General features: G+C 39.3%; 1 protein-coding gene across 1 annotated transcript; it reads right to left on the reverse strand.

Annotated features, from left to right (window-relative positions):
- Nucleotides 1-6411: 6411 nt before the first annotated feature.
- Nucleotides 6412-8140, reverse strand: LOC149833069 (dof zinc finger protein 1-like). The gene is made up of 2 exons (XM_090012698.1): nt 8032-8140; nt 6412-7627 (listed from the first exon to the last, which is right to left on the reverse strand). Exons 1-2 carry the CDS (start codon nt 8056-8058, stop codon nt 6845-6847), a joined length of 810 nt encoding a protein of 269 aa, XP_089868824.1. The 5' UTR covers nt 8059-8140; the 3' UTR covers nt 6412-6844.
- Nucleotides 8141-12442: the final 4302 nt, after the last annotated feature.

Below are 12442 nucleotides of genomic sequence, written 5' to 3' on the forward strand. Positions count from 1 at the left end.
GGTAAGGGGGCATGGTACTCTTATTCTTGATAATGCAAGGAACTCACTAGGCCAATCCCCTTGGGGCTAATTAAATGGATAAAAGGCTTGACACCATACGATGAGGATTTGGAAGATAGGTCTTGTACATGTGAGCATGTGACATGTCAAGTTCATTATTTTCCTTTCCAGAGGGACCGAGTGATTCCCATCAAACTTCAGGATTACCAACGGGGGCTCCTCTTGTCTGGTAGGATTAGCTAGTGCACGTCACCTTTTGTTGGGACGTTGCAGGTTCAAAACCCAATGGTATAGTTGTATCTGGTAGGGGTTTGCCTAACCCTAGCTTGCCTTTTAAAAAAAAAAAAACTTCTGGATTTTGTATGATGTCGGTGGATCCAAGTTGCAAAATCTAATCAAATTTTTGATGAACCACGCTCAAAGTACATTGCTTTATGGTGATATGGATGAATGAATGGAATGAGAGTTATCACTAGGGAGAATCATATGCAATGTGGTTGCACACTTTGTGTTCTGCTGCACCTGATCACCTACTATCTTTAGGTCACCCACCATCTTGGGAATAAAGTCCGTCAGCTGTAGGGCCCAGCAACAGATGAGGGGTGATCAAGTGTAGCAGCACACCAAAAGTGTGCAATCACGTTGCACATGATCTGCCCTCGTCTACTATACAACCCATGAGGTCAAGGACTCAATAAGCCAAATTTTCTTGCAGCTTCAAAACCAGGGGAACCTCAAAGAAACGTCAACCCTCCATAGTGCTGAAGCAGGTCCAGCACCAGGTGATTCAAGTCCAGATCTGAATTAACGAGATCCAGATCCATCTCAGAAATGAAATGTGTCAATGCATGTCTATCTACAAGCAGCCTCAATCTAAAGGGATAAGCTCGATCATTGGGAAAGATTGCACATTGAAAATGAGGAAGATAAGATCTATGGGATCAAAATGAGTAAGGAAACAAATAACCTTTGTAATCCTTATCAGCAAGAAACATGGGGTTCTAACGAATAGATACAATCTCCAATGAGTTGTAACAATCTATTACTATTAAAAAAGGAAACCTTCCTCTCAAGAAAACAGTTAAGAGAGTGGGGTATTGTGGTTGTAGGCTGAAGCCGAACCACGTTAAAAGTTTTTTTTTCTTTTTATCTCTTCAAGATAAGTTTTGTGTATCATCCAGTTTACTATCATTTGTGGATCGACCGATGACTGTTCTCATCCATTCATGGTATAAGAGCGAATGGCATCTTCTTCGTCATCATCAGGGTCTTTGATTTCGAATCAGGCTATTCAATGAAATGCCCTCTCATCTTCGGTTTCTATCAAACTCGATCGAAATAACTACCGCTTGTAGAAGTCTCAGATTGAGTTGGTCATGTACTCTCAAGACCTGATCAAATATGTGGATGGGATGTCTCAAGCCCCTGCTCAGGAGTCTCAGATCGAGTCTGTCATGTACTCTCAAGACCCGATCAAATATGTGGATGTGATGTCTCAAGCCCTGATCAGGTCATTCATACTAAGACCACTCAACTTCCAATTCCAGAATAGGTCGTGTGGAAAAGAGTAGACCAGATTGCTCTAAGCTGGATCATGGCAACGGTATGTGAGTATGCTTTCTCCAATCATTGGTATACCTACTCTTCGTGAGGTCTGGGTTGCCTTGGAACGTTCACACGCTTCTCATTCAAGCCTACAGATATTAAGCGAGATTTAAAAACTATCAAGAAAAATGATAAACTCATGGTCGATTACTTGAATGAGATCAAGTTTTTAGCAGATTCTCTGTGCATTGTTGAGGAAAATGTGTCTGATAATGATCTTGTTAGCTATACTCTAAATGGTTTGTCATCTGAGTATAAGAGTTTTGTGACTACAATCACCACTATGACTCCCCTTCCTAGTTTTATTAATATTTATGAAATGCTTCTAAATCAAGAGAAAAGGCTTTAACTTTTAGCCCCTATGTCACCTGTCATTGACCAAAATTTGTATTGTGGTTGTGGTTGTGGTCGTGGCCGAAATAGAAATTTCGATCACGAAAACCAAAATTTCTATCAAAATGATGGTAGTCAGCATGATAAAGCAAATGATTCAAATCGTAGTGAATCTCAAGTCATTTGTCAATTCTGTAGAAAAAGAAACCATACTGCCCCAACAATGTTACGATATTTTCAAGGCTTTGCGGCTATAGCTTTGAATAATATAACTGATTTTAATTGGTATCCCGAGAGTGGAGCTTCACACCATATGACAATAGAGAATGAAAATTTGACCAACAAAGATGAATATCATGGCACAGATGGGATAATGGTGGCCAATGATAACAATCTTTCTATATCAGGCATCAATAATGTTCTCTTACCCTCTAAGAATGACTATTTGCTCTTAAAAAATGTGTTATATATCCCTAGTACTAAGAAAAATTTGATATCAGTCTCTCAGTTTGCTAATGATCAAAAATATTTTTTTGAATTTCATCCTCACGATTTTTATGTGAAGGATTACCAAAAAGAAAGAATAATTCAAAGCGGTCCGATTAAGGCAAGAATGTATATGTGGCCGACGCACAAGAACACCACAATCTGATGAATATGGCATATGCAACAAAAATTTCTTTTTCTTCTTCTCAAGTTTTGTATGCTAGATTAGATCATCCACTACAAGAAAAATGTTAATTAGCGATAAAATTTGTAATAGATTTTTTTATCGCAAATTTGCAACGGATTAGCGAGAAAAAACTCTTTGTTGCTAACATTCGAAATATTTGTGAAATTAGCGACGGAAAAATTTTTTTGCGAATACATCGCTAATTAGTGACAGATTCGCAACAGAAAAATTATATCTCAAACTCTGTTGCAACTTAGCGACGAAATGTTTTTCATCGCTAAGTTGCGACGGATTAGCGACGATATTTTTCTGTCGCCAAACATTACAAGAAAAATGCTAATTAGCGACAAAATTAATGAGGAAATTATTCTGTTGCTAATTTGTCGCTAATTAGCAAGAGAATTAGCGAGAGAATTTTTTCATTTCTAATCCGTTGCTATTTTTCGATTTAAACTGATTCATCTAGGGCACAAAAATTTATCTCTCCCCATGTAAAATTTGAATCGGCCCAAAAGTTGATCGATTAAAGCGCCAGATGGCGTGCTTCTCTTTCAGATCGTCCAGCTTCCCCGAGAAGCCTTGCAGGTGACGATCGGAATCTGAGGTCGCCGAGGTCTACCGGATGGGAGAACTCTCACCAGAATAACGGGCAATCTGCAGTTGCGCTTCACATGCTAGCTTCTTTTCTATTATGATGTCCAGCTGTATCATCATCATCATCATCATTGTTGTCATTGTCTCCTTTTCCAGAAAAGCTTGATCTCACTCTATTTCGTCTTCGTCAGATCTTCAACGTCTTTTTTATCGGAATGCGCTTCACTTTTGAGTGATTTTTGATCGGGTAAGTTAAGCGAAGCTTGTGTTTCCTTGGTTTTCTTTGCATATTTTCGTTATGGATGAGATACGACTTTTGCTTTTCTTTGCAGTGGCTGGCTGGGCCAGACAAGCGAGGAACCAGGTCGAGAGGGCGCCGAAGAGCGCGCCAGTTATGTGTAGAAGACCTCGCAGTGGCGGACCGGGATGCTCAGGTCTAAGACCCTTTGCAACGCCTGTGTGGTGCGGTATAAGTCTGGCCTATTGCTGCTAGAATACCGCTCGGCAGAGAGCGATTTTTTATTTTATTTTTTTTTAAATTTAGCGACGGATAATATCCATCGTAAAACCAAATCTATATTTATTTAGCAACGGACTCACGACGGATCATGTGCGTCGTTAATCTGTCACAAATTGGCGACGAAAGTAGCGACAAATAAGTTCTGTCACTAATTAACGACCAGAAATTTGTGATGGACGCTATCCATCTCTAATCCATCGCTAAATAGATTAGCGATGGATAGTGTCTGTCACTAATCCATGGTTTTCTTGTAGTGATCCTAGACATAAGACATTATCTCTTTTGTAGCAAAATAACAATTTAAATTTTATTGGTGATAGTATGTTCTACGTGTATGGTTGAAAAAATGCATAAGATTCCTTTCAACAGATCCAAATATGTCTCTAATACTCCTCTATAGATCATATATGCAGATCTTTTGGGGCCAGCTCCAGTTCCATCAAGAGAAGGGTACATGTATTATTTTCTTCTGGTTGATGATTTTTCTAAATTTTCCTGGTTGTTTTCTTTTAATAAAGAAGTCAGATGCTTTAAACAGTTTTCAAATTTTCAAAAAATAGTAGAAAAACAAATGGGACACTCGGTCAAATTTTTTCATAGTAATGGGGGAGGAGAATTCGTCAATAAGGATTTTGGTGAATACTTAAATCATTCCGAAATCTGAAAATGGTTATCCGGCCCACACACATCACAACAAAATAGTATTATGAAAAGGAAACATAGGCATGTGACAGAAAGTGGTTTATGTTTGCTCTTTTATGCCTCGTTAGGTTTTGAATTTTGGGTGGATGCTTTTAATATGTTGTTCACTTGATTAATCGTTTGTTGAACCCCAATACCAAGAGTAAGATACCACAGGAACTGCTCCTTAAAAAATGGTCCAGTTATGACTATTTGAGAATCTTTGGATGCACATGCTTCCTTATCTTGTTTCTTATAACAACTTAAAGTTGAATCCTAAGTCAAAGGCATGCATTTTTATTGGTGTTGAAACTTCATATAAAAGTTTTTTATGCTTTGATGCGGTTTCTAAAAGAAACCTATATTTCACAGCATGTGAAGTTTGATTAAACAAATTTTATGTATGTTGAACCCCGAACTCATGTTACTAGCGAGGAAGTGACGAGATGGTTAAACAATGAGTCACAAATCATGGATTGTGTTATGAAACATCAGCAAGAGTCAGCTAAACCCGATAGTATAAGACCCATCATGATGCTCGGTTGGTTGTCTTGTATTCTCTTGAGTATGGTAATCAGTTTAGTCACCCTGAGTCTGAGCACAATAATGTTGTAGATCACGGTGCTGAAAATCAAGGCGGGGAAGTTATAGAGAATAATGAACAAATTTTTGAAATCCCACACGATATTGTTGTTAGTCATGAGCTGCACGTTGATGTGCTTGATCAGCCTATCCATGGCCGAAACTTGGTCTTAGGATGGAACCTTAAGACATAGATCTATAAATTCATCACCTTATTATTTCTGGTTTAGTCTGCTCAGTCAGTTGGTTCAAGAAAATGAACCTATTGATTTCAACCAAGTTCTCAACAAATCAAAATGGCGTCAAGCCATTGTAGAAGAATATGAGGCTCTTAGATGGATAACACTTGGACTCTTGTTCCACCAGAGAAATCGTCTAATGTTGTCGAGTGCAAGTGAGTATACAAAATCAAGAAACATGTAGATGGAACCATAACTGAAACCATCAAAGATTCACAAATGGATATTTAACCTATCTTGGGATGAATTTGTTATCATGAAAGTCCTCCAAGCAACAAATGATTCCGTAGGAAAGGCATTATCGGGAGGATGTCAGAATTACTATGGCTACAATAGCTAATGTGAGAACTTGGATTCATGAACATAAACCACCAGTTATATGGTGTGACAATCACAGAGCTACCTATTTGTCTGCAAATCTCATTTTCCATACCTATTTGTCTGCAAATCTCATTTTCCATGCTAGGACCAAGCATATAGGAGTGGATTTTCACTTTGTCTGAGAAAAAATAGCTAAGCAAGAAATTAAAGTCAAGTTTGTTCTTTCTCAAGGGCAATTGGCAGATATCCTCATAGAAACCCTGAGAGGACCAATATTCTGCAATTTCATAAATAAGAAGATTAGCTTGAGAGGACGTGTTGAAGCAGGTCCACCAAGTGATTCAAGTCTATATCCAAATCAACAGCATCCAAATCCATCTAAAAAAAATTGTGTCAATATCTATCTACAAGCCGCCTCAATCTAAATGGATAAGCTCGATCATTGGGAAAGATTGCACATTTGAAAATGAGGAAGATAAGATCTATATATGGGATCAAGATGACTAAGGAAACAAATAACCTTTGTAATCCTTATCAGCCAGAAATATGGGGTTCTAACAGATTGAAAGAATCACGGGTTGAAACAATCTATCACTATTAAAAATGTAACCTCCCTCTCAAAAAAACAGTTAAAGAGAGTGGAGTATCGTGGATGTAGACTGAAGCTGAACCACGTTAAAAGGTTTTTTATTTTTACCTCTTCACGATAAGTTTTGTATCGTCGAGTTTACCATCATTTGTGGATCAACCCGTGACTGTTCTTCACATAGCGCATCATTCAAGCTGCATTTGTCCTTGTTGGGAAGAGCAAACTAGAGAGAGAGAGAGAGACCATATTCCCTTCAATAAACTCTTCAAAAACAAACAAACAAATGCAAACTATTACATATTGGGTACAAACATATTATTCCCTGACCACCACCATGTACTACCTTCTTTCATTTTTTCTTTTCCCTTTCTTTTTACCCTTCTTTAAGAGCAACTTCTAAATTCCATCATGAAGGATCTAAATATTCTTGCCTTGAAACAAAAAAAACTGGGCAATGTCAACCTTTAACTCGCCTAATCTTAAGATACCCAAAAACCACTATGGCCAAGAAACAACGTAAGAAGCCAACCTAAAAGAAGCTTCAAATGTTAATTAAAAAAAAAGAAAAAATAAAAATAAAAATAGGAGACACTTTTTCCTATTTATTGTTAATACCATTCATCACCATACCCATATTAATCACCACCATCATGACCATGACCATGACCGCCATCAACATGATCATGACAAAGTCAATATAGAACTCTCTAAAGGCCATAATTTGGGACTTGGGACCACGATGCTCCTCCAAAATTGTCATTCCAGTATGCTGATGCTCCTCCTCCTTGGCTTGCATTGTGATCCAAATCCGCATGAAAAGCTTGCTTCAGATCCTCAAAAGGGAAACCCAACCTGCCACTCTCTTGAATGCCTTGCAAATTCCCATAGCCGCTGAACCTATCAACAGGCAGGTTGCTCCTAAAATCATGCAAACCCAAACCAGCAGCGCCGTAAAGGTTTGAATCTTGGGTAGGCATGAAAGTGCTCAAACTTCTTGTGGCAAGCCCATTCCTTATCAAATCCAAAGCTGAGAGAGAAGAAGAAGAAGGGTTCTCATAATCAACAATATCAGAAGAAGGCAGACCTGTGAGGTGAGATTGGTAGTCATGTGGGCTTGGGAATGCCAAGTTGAGGTCATTCCCATCATAGGCCTTTGGTTTGGAGGAGGGGTACAAAGAGATAGGGGCAGTGAGATCGGACAGTCTGTTGGAAATTGATCTCTTGTTCTTTCTGGAGCCCCCACCAACAGGCACGTTTCTTAGAGACCCACCTTCTGTCCAGTACCTCCTGCAGGTCTTGCAGAAGTAGCGTGGCTGGGAGAGGCTGTAGTTGTTGTAGTAGCAGAATTTGGTGTTGGTGGAGCTGCACCTTGGGCAATTCATGGCTTGCTCCTTCTGAGGCCTCACTTTTCTTTCCAACATTGGCCTTGATGAGCATGTAGCCCAATCTCCCACCATCTCCTCCATGGGCTTTGTTCCTAGCCCCATCTCCTGCATCAATTTGTAAACAATTTCACCAGCACATCACAATAAAGAGAAAAACAATCCTGATTTTTTCTCCATTTGTGTAAAAAAGAAAAGAAAAAAAACAGTGTGGTTTGTGGTTTGGAAAAAGAACAGCTCTCTCTCTCTTAAAGTCTTTTCAAAATCGTACATAGGATAGAGTTTCAGATATCGATTATAAAGATCTTAAACAAACTAACAAAGGAAAAGTAGAGAGATCTAGAGAGATCTTTGGACCAACAAATTAAGAATGAAGTGACTGTGAATTCCATGACCAAGATCTTGATCACCAACAAGCTTTAAGTAGCGCAAATTCTGATGAAAACAAAAAAAGTACAAATAGAGAACACAACTAAAAGCATATATGTATAAGATGACGCTAGGGTAATGACCTGTAGCCAGGGCGCCGTATCCATCATCACAAAAATCACACTGAAGGAATCTTGGTGGCGAAGGAAGACGAAGAGCAGGGGAGGAGGAGGATGGGGAACTAAAGCCCCAGGTGCTATAAGTGGGTGGCGTTTTCAACTCTCGGTCCGTCCATTATGAGAGAGAGAAAGAAATCTCTCTCTCTCTCTCTCTCTCTCTCTCTCGTGACTCGTGTACACGCAGTCTCTTTCTCTCTATCTCAATTATTTGTTTATTATTAAATTAATTGTTTGTTTATTTTAATGATATTTATCCGTTTTATTTCCAGGTCTGAGCTGCAAGGGGTGGGACCCACAAGGGGTGCCACAGTCAGTTGGCTTGGAGGGCCGGATGGCGCCAAAAGCCGCTGCCCGACAAGACGCAGAGTGGAGTGGGACCCACTTAAGTGGACTCCCACCCCTCCTTCTGTTTGAAGTTTGAATGGGGACAATACCAAACCCTTAGTTCAAAGCACCTTGCCGGTATTCGGGTGTGAACGGGTTAGGTATGAACTGATCCCAACCCAACCGGTACCAGACCCTGTAGGGTCAGGGATTTGGTTACAAAATGAGTCTGAGTCGGACTTGCGAGGTCCTATTAGCATATAGAGGCGAGTATGGTTTATAAAATTCCATACCAAATCCAGGTCTGACCTGACTTCAAATTAAAACCATTAATTTTTCAATGTTAAAAACATAAAAAATGCTATTTTACTGGTTATGGACAAGGTCTAGATGTGGTTTATATATGCAAATCCTTCTCCTATCGAACCATGTAGCTATTTTTTTTCAATGGAATATACAGTTGAACCAAGTACATCAACCGGGAGCTCTACTTGTCTGGTAGGAGCAGCTAGTGCACGTCACCTTGTGTTGGGACGTTGCAGGTTCAAAACCCAATGGTATAATGTAAGTAGGGGTCTGCCTAACCCCAGCTTGACTTTCAAAAAAAAGAAAAGAAAAGATCAGAACCAATTACCAGCCCCTCTTAGTGACATCTAAGACCACACCCATTCACTTGTAGTGGAGGTCTAAGCCTGTTGACACCCATATTCACGAAGATGTCAATGGGTCTAGCCCATAGTTAGCGGGAGCTTCTTGCTACATGAAGAAACTCATTTTCTCATAAACTCACTTCGGAAGTGAGAAACTACTCGCTTTCTTGAAAGACAGGAAAGTTTTAGCATATCTGCTTGCAAAATATGGGAAACTTGATTTCTTTTAGTGGAAAGTTCGTTTCTTCTCTGTTTCCCAAATAAACTCCCTTTCATTTCCTTAAAGTTTTTCTGTGGCTTTCCCTCACTTTCTACGTTTTTCATATTAGAAACTTTTAATTTTTTTATAACCAGCTTGCAAGTTGATTTTATATTATTTTATATGTTGTCTTCTTGTCATTTTTTATCTGCTTCGGCCGTCTGCGCTTCATATTGCTTTTTTTATGGGTTTCCTTTTATTTTTCATGTACTTGCATAATTGTTTCATAACTGTAGCCTGCTTCCTGCTTCATACTACTATTTAGCACCCGCTTCTGCTTCATGCATTTCTTCGTCACTATGGTCTAGCCTTCACCGAACCTGGGTGGGATTTGGACTCAGATTCGACTCTAAGGTGCTGGTAATGGTCTAGACCCAGCTCCAACTGGGCCTACCATAGGAAAGCCACAGCGGAACCAGATTTATAGCACATAGGTGGTAAAATAATATTTTTATGTCTTACAATATACATCGAGAATTTGTGGGTCGTAGTTGGAACCTATGTCAGATCTGAGTCGGGTATGAAATTTTATAAAGCATACCCGGCTCTGTAGATTAATCGAACCATATGCGTTCAACCGAATGCTTAATCGGAGACCTTCTTTATTAACAAAACCAGATCATATCGGATCCAGTACGAAATAGGATAGGATCATACCCGACCATCGAAACCCTATTTGCCAGTGGCATTGCTCATGAATATTGGTGCACCCCAAAATTCCAGCAAGCGTTATCTGTCTTTCCAGTGATTTTTGCTGAGCAATTTGGGGCACCAGCATTCACTCAAGCATGTCCCAACCAAGTCAAGTCGCTCTCCATGTCTCGGGTTTTAGAGAGAGAAAAAGGCTCTCTCTCTCTCATTTTTGTAGGGCTATATAAAGTTGTAACACTACAAGAAATGCGGGTTTTACTGGCGCAGCGATTGTGCCAGTAAAGACTTTTACTGGCACAAAAGCTGCGCCAGTAGCTTCGTCAGCAAAAGCCTCGTTGGTAAAGGCTTTGCTGATGCATTCACTGGCGTAAAGGGTGAAAGTTTATCACTGGCGCAAAACCTGCGTGATAACATGGTCTTTATTGGCGCAATATTTGCACCAGTAAAAGTTTATCACTGGTGCAACACCTGCGCCAGCTAAAGTTCATCACTGGCGCAAAGATTGCGCCAATGAAGTTATTTTTTTATTTTGAATATTACTTGTATAATCGCTGCGTCAGTGAAAGTTTATCACTGAGGCAGTGATTGCGCCAGGTAAAATATTATCACTGGCGCACTTTTTTTTTTAAATTATTTTGTACTTACAAAAAAGTACACATTCAATACATAAGCATTAAACAAAAGTACCACTGATGTTGTATCCCATGTGGTAAGTGGGGTCCGTTGGATTCCCTCTGCCACATGGGGCTTAAGAGATATCTGGTAGGGGTCTGCCTAACACAAGCTTGCCTATAAAAGAAAAAGCATTAGACAAAAATGTACATTGCTTTCAATACATGTATCCAATACATAAGCATTAAACAAAAATGTACATGGCTATCCAATACATTAACATTAAAAAAAATGTACTTATCTTACAAATTATGGAGAAAGTAATAAAAAACAAATTTTACAAATATCATGAACACACTAGTCTTAGCATTGCCATGGCTTCCTACTCTATTCTTCGTGATCTTAGACATCTCAATCTGCATTTTCCTGCACATGCATCTTTTCCAACTCCACCACCAACTCCATCACCTTTCACTCATCGTACCTGAACTCTCACTACACACAGATAAGAGTCTCCAGCAGATGCAACATCATGAAGAAAAGCACTTCAGGCGACTTTGGACTTTGAATTCTGAAACACTGATTTAAGAACATTGCTTGGATAGAAACCTGTGCATACCATACAATAGTTCAATAACAACAATAAATGGAAATTTTTCTGTACTTAAAAGTCCCAAAGTAGTCTTGAGATTCAGAATCAGGCATCATTCCCTGCATGTTGATGAAACCAGATTCACAGATACGTGACATCCTGGGGACACCACCTGTAGAGAGGAAAATTTTGTTCAAAAACATACTCAACCTCATATATTCAGCTCTAGTTCTAAACAGATGTAGATGCAAGGACCCATCAAATGTAAACAACGGAGAAACACGATGATTATAATATGTGCAAAGCAGAAGTTTAGAGATTGTGAGAGATATCTTGTATATTTGGTCTGCTTCACTGTCACAACAAGGTTAGTCTGGTGACCAACTGTTACAAGATTTAAAGGGGAAGCAAAATTCACAATTACAGCTTACATTTTCTCATGTTTCACTAAACTATTTTCTTGGAAGCATAAGATTTGAGAACATCTAATGTTAATGACATCATAAAAAGAAGATTCTTTACAAACAACAATATCAAAGGTATGCATAGCTTGCAAAAAGTTGAAAACCAACAAGATATTGTTTGTGTACATCAAGTCAACCATCAGAAGTACCTGATTTTGGCAGCAGTTCAAGGTTTTCACATCTAAAGCTACACTGGAATGACAGCACCAGAAAGAAGGCAGAGAAGCCCTGCCCACATAACTTTCCCATGTATTTTACAGGCTCCATAATTCAGCAAAACATCAAGAAGATCTAAGTGGCACCCGTCCAGGCCATCTAGTAAGGAAGGCTTGGGGGTTGGGCCAGGCTCTCCATGGGTCTACATCAATTACAACCAACCTTAGTCAGTCTATACCCCTGCAACTAGATATAGTAAATGGTAGCCATAATGATGCAGCACATAGGCTCGTGATAATAACAACAAACTTCTCATAAATATGGGAGTTACCTCAGTGAACCGATAAGGAGGTTAAACCTTAACCTTACAACAATTGAAGTCCATCAAGAATCCCTGGAAGAAATGAACTCTACAAATTCTTTTCCTTTAATATGTCGAACAATGACCCACTTTTGACATGACTCCTCTGCTCGACGTTAACTTCACTACTAAGACTACCTAACGGTTGAGATACTAAAAATTCCATCCTGCCAGGTTGTTGAAATGTCTTGCTAATGAGAGATTTTACATCCTGAGCAGTTAGCAAAACTAGGTCGATAAGAAAGTAAACATGACAGCAATTGACATACCTGAGCAGAACTTGGGAGGTCCCCAACATCCCACTCT

The sequence above is a fragment of the Nuphar pumila genome, chromosome 7 (genome assembly GCF_984573655.1).
Source record: "Nuphar pumila chromosome 7, dmNupPumi1.hap1.1, whole genome shotgun sequence".
Classification (NCBI taxonomy): Eukaryota; Viridiplantae; Streptophyta; class Magnoliopsida; order Nymphaeales; family Nymphaeaceae; genus Nuphar; species Nuphar pumila.